We start from the raw sequence: 10308 nt of genomic DNA, 5'->3' as shown, positions 1-10308 counted from the left end.
CTGTGTGTTACTCTTAAAGCGAGGAAATTTTGGTGTGGTTTTGTGGTTTCTCACTGCAATGTAGTTTACTATTAAAACATTAAGCACAAGCATTTACATACATGTTAGGGAGTACAAGAATTTAGCTGCTACCTGGAAGTTAACTTGCTCATAAATATACAGAGTGATTGAAAAAGAGTCTTTAATTTCCTGCCTGTCACCAGACTGTGCAGTGTGGAACGTTTGGTGTAAAATGAGCTATCCGGTGTCTTGCAGACTTCTCTGGTGGGGATGGGGAAAACAGATCTGCAGGGAGATTTTTTTATTACCTTAATTCTGAGGTATTTTTTCCCCAGCACTGACACTCTGACTGTTTCCTACACACCTTCTAACTCTAGAGGAAATGAACTACGCTGGGAAGTGCTGGTAATAAATATATACACGCAGAAAAATAAGAAAAAACATAGTGTACAGCCTGACAGCTGTCTGATTCCTGCTGTCTTGAAACAGGCAGAGAAGTTCCTGACCCAGCTTTCACTGAGGAAATGATAGCTCTCCCTTTCCAGCAATGCAGATTCACTGACTGCTTTCCCAGCCTTGGACTCTGTCAGAGACAAAAATGCATATTTTGTGCATGAGTTTTAGGAGCAAGTTCTGAATTTTTTATACATTGGATGCTCACTTTACCTATTGTGTCAAGCAAACCCTCTTAACTCATCTCCCCACGTGAAAAATTGGACTAGATAAAGGCTCTGTGATAATGAATGAGCTAAGGGCTGTTCAGTTAAAAACAAGGTCAGCAGATCTGAAGTTTCGGTTTCTTCACAATAAGCTGCAGGGTTTTATCTGAATGTTACAGCTAAAACAGAATATGTGAAATAAAACCCCAAAAAATGAAACTGAGATCAATGCTCAGCTATCTTTAGTCCATCTCAGAGCTGAGGTTTAGATCAAACTGGAAATTTAACACAGGTCTGTGAGAGGCTCAGAATGTTCATTAATTTTCAGAGCAATTGATTTACTAGTTATGAGCACTTTTAGATTGGAGTTATTTGTATGTCAGTCAACACATTGCTTGGAAAAGCCCCTAAGTAAGAATAAATAAATCTCAAGGTGAATATATGATCAGCTATATAAATAAAAATGTGTGTATATATTTTTATATATATATATACATACACACTTATATACCTACTGTCCTAAAATACTATGCAGCATCTTTGGGTAATTGAACCAGATGAGAGGATTCTATATGAATGATACACCTGAAGGCAAGGACTTTTTAAAAAATCAGTTATTACTGGGGTGAAATGAAAATTGTTTCATTGCTATATAAGAATTTAATTCATTTATTGGTGTGACCAACTTAGTCTGTCTCTTGGTCCCATAAATCATACTTTGGTGTTTACCTCAACATAGTAAATATATTAAGAAAATATAAGAAAAATATTAAATCTCCCTCCCCCCCAACAGTTCAATGAATGCTTTACCAGGAGAAACTAGGGCAGGTTAAGAGATGCAAAATATGCTGGTGTGTAATTAAGGAAGTGTAAGCTGCTTTATAAAAACTGCCTGTTGTGCCTGCTCTTATCACATGCTAGGTGAAAGCCTGATCTTATCTCATGTGCTGCAAAGTCCCCACCTAAATTACCTTGTGGTATTTGGTTCCTGTAACCTTGCTCTGCAAGAAGTGTCAAAGGCAGGGCTGAGGCTTTTGCCTGTCGAGGTTTAACCCCAGTCAGCAGTCAAACCCCTCCCAGACACTCCCTCACTGCCCTGTCAGCAGGATTGGGAAGAGGACTGGAAGGGTAAAAGGGAGAGAACTCTTGGAATGAGTTCAGTTGGGAAAGTAAAAGGTGTGCATGCAAGAAAATCAAAGCAAGGAATGAATTCACTGCTTCCCATGGGTGAGTGGGTGTTCAACCATCTCCAGGGGACCAGGGCTCCATCACATGGGACAGTGACTTGGGAAGATGAGCACCATCCCTCTGAACATCCTCCCTTCCTCCAGCACAGGAGCTGGTTAAATGCTGCTGGTGGAAGATTAGCTGGAGGGCTGGACCACTCAAAATAGCCCGATTCCTGTCAGTTTTGAGCTATCCCCTGAACACTCATTTACCTGCTTTCCTCCCTCCCACACCTCAGAGGTAGGATGTGCACTTTTCCGCCCCAGATAAGACACAGCCTTGTAAAAGGTTATTTTTACAGAAAAGGAGTGATCCCTGTGCTGTGGGGACAAACCTCATAGACAATTCAGAGAAGGCACTGTCATCCCCAGACTACCTTGAGCATCACTGTACTTTGAAAGCTCAGAAGCCCTGGGAAAGGAGAAGGTCAAGAGATCACACAAGATGAACAAGATACAAAGCTGTGCAAGTCTCACAGCCAGCTCTGTTTGAGACTGCAGGGTGCCCCCTGCACCACGGGTAAGTGAAGCTCCTCACACTGACAGCTACTCCTTGTTCTGCTTGCATGCTCTGTTCCAAGCCTTGCTGCTTGCAGGGCTCTCGGAGGGTGAGGGTGCTTGGAGGAGCAGCTGTGCTTTCTTCAGAGGCCAGAGGTGTCACAGCCTGTGGGGTGTGTGCCTGCCAGCTTGGACACCCTGCTGGCTAATGAACTCTGCAGGCACACAGTGTGTGTGGGAGCAAACAGCAGCAGAACTGGGGTAGGAACAGCAGAATCAGTTGTTATTCCATAAGGTGCTAGCATGGAAATAATCAACATCAACAGCAGCCGTGTGACACTGACGTCAGACCTCTGGGCACGGGCTGTCCCATATGCCAGCACATGGAGCCCTTGTCCTGCTGCCAGGGATGTGCTGAAGAAGTGTTGGAGACCCCCAGGTCTCACATGCTCTCCTGGGGCTCAGCACGGCTGTCCTGCTGCCAGTTCATGCAGTTTCCTGGGGTATAGCCACGATGATCCATGTCATGGTGAGGGGACAGCAGGGACGCCTGTCATCACACATGAACGATGCGTTATTATTTAAATCTTCCCAGAAAATCTGTGTATCACATATACATGTAGTCCCGTGATGAGCAGCTGAGAACTCTGGGCTTGTCCAGTTTGGAGGGAGGGAGGCTGAGGGGTGACTTCATTGCCCTCTGCACTTCCTGTGAGGAGGAGACATGGAGAGGGAAATGCTGAGCTTTTCTCCCCAGGATCCAGACAGCAGGCATGGGAAAGATTCAGTGCTGCACCGTGGAGGTTTATACAGAACATCAGGGAGCATTTTTTGTGGAAAGCCTGGAACAGGCTTCCTGGAGAGGCAGTCATACCCCAGGCCTGCCAGTGCTTAAGGCATTTGAACAGTGCCTTCAACAACGGGCTGTGTTTCTGTCAGCCCTTAGTTGCTCAAATGGCTCTTATGGGTCCCTTTCCACTGAAGTATTTCGTCCCATCCCATTCCCATCCCCGTCCCCATCCCCATTCCCATCCTATTCCCATCCCCATTCCCATCCCCCGGGAGCGGCACGGGCCGCCCTGCGGCGCCACCTGCTGGCGGACCCCGCTCACCTCCGCTGTCCCGAAAGCTGCGGGGCCCGTTCTGAAAAACATCTGGAAAACACCTGGAAAACATCAGAAAACATCCTCAGCGCGCACACAGAACGATACCGGACTGGCACCCAGTGTGACATCTTAAACCAAGGCATCGGGAGTACCTTGGGCTCGGCAGAGCTGAGCCAGCTCCGCCTGTCCAGCCCGCTGAACCCAGGGGCTGCCTGCAGTGAGCTGGAGCAGAAACTGGGAGGTGACTCCTAAAAGAGGCCACAGAGACCAGAAGTGACAGGACCTCAAAGAACAACTCAAACCCCGCAGCCAACCACCGTGCAAGCAGCAGCTCCATCCAACCACTCCCTGCCGACTGGAGAGCACAAAGATAAAGGAAGGTGGGACAGACAGTTTCCAGCACTGTTTGTCTCGTACAATGTCTAGTAAACAGTACCTGGGCAGTGAAAGCAGAAGCACAAATAGGAGCTTTGCATCCTCAGGCTGCAGTTCCTTGGGATCAGCAACCCCCAAGCTGCACAGCCACAAGCAATGCAAATAAACTGTTGAGCAGAGCAGCCACTACCCAGCCATTTTTGAACACTTCCCTGCTAGCTTTTTTAGTGGGCTCAGCTGGGTTTGCTTTAGGTGAAAATGCTGCCATCTGCTACAATTATGTAATTAACCTTCATAGTTCAGATTTAATGATGCTCATTAAGGTTGAGTGTTTTTATTGGCTAACTGCTGCCACCAGTTTTGCATGGAACTGCAAAGGCAACTCTTAGGAGCCATAGTTTGAAGCATAATTAGCAATATGTGAGTGTTGCACAGGGGCATGGGTGAGGGAAGACAGAGGACTAGGTGGGAGCTTTATTTTATTCTATGCTAAGGCTGGAATGCAATGAACAGCAGAAGTCTGTTGCTGCTGTGTCACTAATATTAAATAATCATCTACAGTAGTGTGGCAGCAGATATTGAGTGCAGGTGTGTCAGGACATCACAAGATCCCTTCCATCCACAGTTGGCTGTGACTTCCATTTCCTCAGCCCTACCTCCTCCAGCTCCATTCCCAATATTTCTTCATTTATTCTAACAGTAATTAATGAGTGTGGTTTTGCTGCAGGTCTTTATCAAACAGTTTAAAAAATGTACCAAATAAAGATTATAATTAAAGAAAATGCCCAGGATCAAAAACTATGTGACTTAATTTGCCTGTGCATGTAAGACTCCTAAAATACTAGGCTGTGATGCCATAAAAATTGGTAACTGGTGTACATACCACCTTTAACTACAGCTGTTCTTTGACTTTGTCCAAGAGGAATGTCTGTAGTTCCTCCATCATTTCCTGTGGACACTGAAGGTTGGACTCAATACCTCAAATACACAGAGAAATAATCTGCATCACAAGGTGTTACAATCTTCCATAACCCAACAATTTATTTAAACTTACATCACAATGAGAATCTAATAATAAAATACATCAGTTCACACGAGTCTGCATTGCCATTTTTAAAGGGTAAGCATCTTTCTTCACTTTATATTAAAACTTTCTGGAGGTAAAAACTACTGCATTGTACCCACAGTTCTTGAAATCGATTGTAACATTAGGCAGGTTACAAAGGAACTTTCAGAGCTAATTACACTTCAGTTAACCACACATTTTTGGCACATCTGAATGCTATTTTTATTTTCTTAAAATAATTCTGTAGCAAGTCAGAGAATCATGGACATAAAGCATCACTCTCCAGTGGCAAGTGCTGCCTAAAAGCATACAAAAATTGCATCATTTGGTTACAAAATAGATAATTTCTTAGTTCTTTATCGTGACACTTAACACTGAAGTGCCACGACAGAAAAGGGCCAGGAACAGGGCTGGCCTTGCTGAGTTGTTGCTGGTCCCTTTGCTGCAAGGCTTGGCTTAAGTAAATCCCAGAGTGATGTGTTAACAAGATGTTGATGGCTTTTGCCTTGCCAGGCCTTTGCTTTCAGAGCAGGTGCGAGGCCACCCGTGAATGTCACCCTGTTTGTCACAGTGCTGCTGCTCAGGTGACAGAGTGAGCACAGCTTTGGACAGGTTCAAGAGGGGCCGTGTTCCTGCAGGCCCGGGCAGTCCAGTGGCTACAAATCTGAGGCTGGTGAGCCACTGCCAGGCTGGATTTCTTCTGCCTGACACCCCAGCAGCTGCTTCTTTAGAAATTCAAATGTTTTTAAGCAGGAATGAATCATTAATGGTAGTAGTGTGCCTGGCACATATTTGTACAAGTGTTTGCAGACACTCACATGAATTTTTAAAACATGGGGGTTGTGGTTTAGGTGATTTTTGTCGTACATCACAAACCCCAGCTGCTATGAGCTGCTGATGTTATGTTAAAAATAAAAAGCAGTCCACAGTACTTGAGACCAGGGTTAGTTTTTCCCTGGCTTTTGAGCTGTACTGTATCAATCACAGTCTGGCACATTAAGTAGTGATTGTTTTATGTTTCACTGATTGCCAGCTCCATGTACTGATACTTGTTTTGATGATTTTTTTGAGATGCCTGTTAAATTGGTTATGTCCCTTCTGCTCACATTGTTCTGGTCATAACAGAGAAATATGAATGAACTGCTGCAGTTAAGGAGAGACTGACCTAGCAGAAGAACAACAAGCATGTTACAGCTTTCTGGCTGTATTATAGCCAGAAAGTCTCTATAGAGACCTTCTCTATAGCTAGATGGTCTCTCTGCTTTAGTGAAATAAACATTTCTACTTTTCATGGCAGGGTTGCATTGTGTGCATCCTTCCAAAGCCCAAATCAAAGCTGTCCCATTTTCTTGATTCAGCTTTCCTACTCATTCTTTGCTGAATCCCCTGATCTGAAAGCCTTTTGGTGAGACCAGTAAGTGTTCCCAGAAGGACTTTATGGCTGCTAGGAAGCATCTCTGACTATCTTCCTTAGAGACAGAGAACTTAAAGAAAGGATCAGAATACTTACTCCATTAGAGAAAGAAAGAAATTATACAGGTAATAGAGCAGTTGTTGATTGGGAGGTTTGAAACTTACAGTAAGAGAAAATTCAAGGTACCCATGGTGCTCTTTGCATGTATGTCCTGACCCTGAAAAGCAGCCCTGACAAAAACCCTTCAAAACTCAAACTCACTCCCAGAGTCAATTTTTCCCTCACATCCACAGTGAGACGTCATCCCTGCATTGATTTCCAATTCCTACTCAGCAGTTGCTCTGAACACAGCTCAGGTGAGTGGGAGGCGCAAGTGCAGGGCAGGAGCAGGTGGAGGAGCTTTGGTGAGCAGCTCAGGCTGCACTGGGCAGAGCTGTGACACCTCTCCCTGCAGGGCAGGTGCCAGCTGAACACCTTCACATGGATTTAGTGCAACTTCTGCTCGCCTGGAGAGCCGTGGGGAGGCAGGCAGCTGCTCAGAGCCAGCGTCAGGCTGAGCAGCAGCCACAGCCCAGCTCACACCCTGGCTCAAGTGACAGTGGCAGTAAAAGCTGACATGTTGCAGGTGCCTTCTGGCACCTGCGGTATTTTCATGCTCTTTACAACCTTTGCAAGTTAAAGTGTCAAGGTGTGATAAACTATGTAGCAGTGCATTCCTTACATTTCATATACAAAAAAGGGCTCAAGACTGGGAGCAAGAAGGCACAAACTTGGGAAATAACATAGCTGAGGAGTTTACACAAAAGTACTATGTCATTTATTAGGCATCACTTAGCACTTATTTCACATTTTTGCCCCCAAATTACCCTAAGCAACATAAATTTCTCCACTTCCTTTCCCTTTGCACCCTTCTTTTGGATAAAGCTGCCTGTGCTCTATAGATACAGTTGCCGCAGAATATAACATGAACACAGATAAATACAACATACACAGCAAAAAATGTATTATTATAGTATTACAATAGTCAAATAATGTAATTAGCCTCAAGCTATGGCAGTGCCTGTGTGCTCCAGGGAACCAGTTGATGGACAGCAAGCGGGGCCACTGTACAGGAGCAAACCAGTGTTGGCAGTGTTGGGAAGAGAAGGGGCTGAGGAGGCTCTTCGGGTGCCTGGATGCAGTCAGTCACGGGGATCTGCTCACCTGGAACTCCCAGCCAGGGCCTCGGAGCTTTCTTCAGCCCAAATCAGTCTGGCAGTGGGTCCTTGGAACACCTTTACATCTGTTCGTTGTGCATACACATAAAGTCACCCCACATTTCTCCTCTTAGGCTATGTTTTCTTTATATATATAATTATTTTTTTTAACCTTTTAGCTTTTGAAATTTTTTTTCTTACAACTGTTAAAAAAGTTTCATGGTAAAAATAGCTCACTATATGATACATATACCCAAAGTGGTGCGATACTTTATATAATAAAAGATGAAAATAGTCACTTTCCATAATAAAAATAAGTTCTATTTTTTGCTTATTTTACAATATACTTAATAATTCTTTTCTTCTTCTTCACTCTGCAAGTAAACAGGTCCCGTTTCCATAACGCTTCTGAGTCGATTAAAGTGGTGAGAGACCCCAGGATGGCTTACGAGCACTTTGAGCAGCCGCACTCCACGTGTCTCTCCAGTTCCTCTGTGAAGGTGGAGCCATCCAGGCACTGGAAGAAGTATTTCCTCCTCTTGCTGCGCAGGGGCACGCAGCAGTGCCCGCCGCCGCCGCCGCCCCCGCGGCACTCCAGCCGCGGCACCTTGGAGGCCGTGGCGCACGAGGTGTAGCCCTGCTGCTTGCGCACCACCTCCCGGATGATTTCTCCTTGGCACAGGCTCTCTGCTGGGACAACAGGGGTGGGAAGGAGTTAGAAAGGTGGTAACTTTTCTCGTTGTGGTGATGTGGTAACTTGTCTGGCCACAGAGAGCGACACACAGCTTTCCCCAGGTGTTGTCCTGGGGAAGGCTGTGAGAACATCAGAGAGAAGAATGACAATTCTTATCCTAACTTGCTGCACCTGGTGTTGTGCACATGTGGAATGTGTTATGGAGATTTGTTTACCAAAGGGTGGTTTGTTAATTGGCCAATGGTGATGGTGTTTAGATTGAAGGACCACTTGGGTCCAGCTGTGTCATGACTGTCTGTAAGGACCACTTGCGCACCACTTCCCGAATGATGTCTCCTTGGCACAGGCTCTCTGCTGGGACAACAGGGGTGGGAAGGAGTCAGAAATGTGGTAACTTGTGGCAGCAGCTCTCTGGTCACGGAGAGCAAGGCACAGCTTTCCCCAGGTATTGTCCTGGGGAAGGCTGTGAGAACATCAGAGAGAAGAATGATAATTCTTATCTTCATATGCTGCACCTGTTGTGCACATGTGGAATGTGTTATGGAGATTTGTTTACCAAAGGGTGATTTGGTAAACAAATCTTTCTTAATTGGCCAGTGGTGATGGTGTTTAGATTGAAGGACCAATTGGGTCCATCTGTGTTGTGACTGTCTGTAAGGGAGATGGGTTTCTCAATAAATATACTATAATAAAAAGATACATCAGTCTTCTGAGAATCATGGAGTCAATGCTAATTATTACCCAGCTGGGGACACCCAGCTATGACAGTAACTATTTTGCCAAATGTTATAGATGCATATTATCAAATTGGCTTTTTGCAAATATTGAAATGGATTTTATATGTGTAAAGTAACTTTGTTATACAGTTTTCATTTCTGTTGTTAATTAAGCTTAGTGAAATAGCTGATATAAGTTTGCTTATGTTAAAATGCCTGCTGGGATGGGATAACACCCAATGCACACAGGATGAAGACACCTGTACAGATCTGCCAACCATCAGCACTCACCCTCTGAAGGCAGTGTGGGCCAGGGCCCAAAAACTGGAGATTATATGAATGGACTAAAATCACAACCAGGGAATCTGCTTGCTCTAAAAAGGAGGATCCAAGGAGGAGCTATGCTAAACAATTCTTGGAAAATGTAAACTAGTTTGGAGAAAAGTTTGCTATGCATAAAGGTCTATGAGTATGCAACAGGCTGCTGTAAGGGAAAAGGTATTTAAGGGGTATCGCTGAAGATAACAGGGTGCTCTGAGTGCCAAGATGCACCTGGCTATAATAGCCTTTGTTCTATGGTCCTTGTCTCCTATTGTCCATTATTAACTTTTTAAATGTTCACAGGAGAGTGAATGTGTTTTTCACACTGGATATTCCCCACACATCAGTGAGCAGCCCGGGGTTCATGATGTGATTCAAGACAAACAGATGCCATGAGAAGAACCTTAATCTTTTACTGCTTTGTACCTGCCACCAAAACAGAGCATGTCTACACAAATGTGTAATATCCTGTGCAAGGCCAGGGCCAAGCAGGCCTGCTGGCTTTGATCAGCAGCCTGGAAGTGTTTTAATGAGCGCTGAGTGTTGAGTCCTGCAACACTCCTGCAAAATAAGAATTAGTTTTACCATGTCTGCCTCTCTGGAGCAAAGGTCAGCCTGCTCTGTGTGACACCAGTGGTCTGGGATACCTGAAAGTGTCTGTGCTGTTCTGCAGTCCCTGTGCAGCAGCCAGATATATTTTGGTGATGGACATGTGTAAAATTTGGAAAGTCTGTGGTTCATGCACAGGAAAGGGACAACCTAAATAAAAATAATATAATCCAGCTCCTTCCTTCTGGACAAGAACAAAAAAAGGCAGAAAGGATGCAGTTAAAACTCAGTGAGTTTCCAGGGAGTCTTTTCAGGTCAGGGCAGAAGAGCTGGGCCTCTGCCCTCATAGGAAAGTCCAGCATGACCTGTGGGATTCTCCTGGAAACCTGCCCAAGCTGAAGGAGGAGAATCTTTCATGCCACTTCAGGTGAGTGGTTACTCCTTGTATGACCTCCCTTCCCAGCAGTGCAAATCCCTGCTTGCTGAAG

General features: G+C 44.9%; 1 protein-coding gene across 3 annotated transcripts in view; it reads right to left on the bottom strand.

The window, feature by feature from the left end:
• Positions 1-4870: 4870 nt before the first annotated feature.
• The window catches only part of SLIT3 (slit guidance ligand 3), a 482483-nt gene continuing 477045 nt past the window's right edge, over positions 4871-10308 (bottom strand). Inside the window, exon 37 of one of the 3 annotated variants that reach the window (XM_030957781.1) lies at positions 4871-8230. In XM_030957781.1, the coding sequence (XP_030813641.1) occupies positions 7986-8230 (245 nt within the window). In that variant the 3' untranslated portion in view covers positions 4871-7985. Of the gene's footprint in view, positions 8231-8472; positions 8586-10308 lie in introns of those variants that run through there. The other 2 variants (XM_030957783.1, XM_030957784.1) reach the window with 2 other exon arrangements.

The sequence above is a fragment of the Camarhynchus parvulus genome, chromosome 13, assembly GCF_901933205.1.
Source record: "Camarhynchus parvulus chromosome 13, STF_HiC, whole genome shotgun sequence".
Taxonomy (NCBI): Eukaryota; Metazoa; Chordata; class Aves; order Passeriformes; family Thraupidae; genus Camarhynchus; species Camarhynchus parvulus.
The sequence above is the reverse complement of the archived record's forward strand: the minus strand, read 5'-3'. Positions and strand labels throughout refer to the sequence as shown.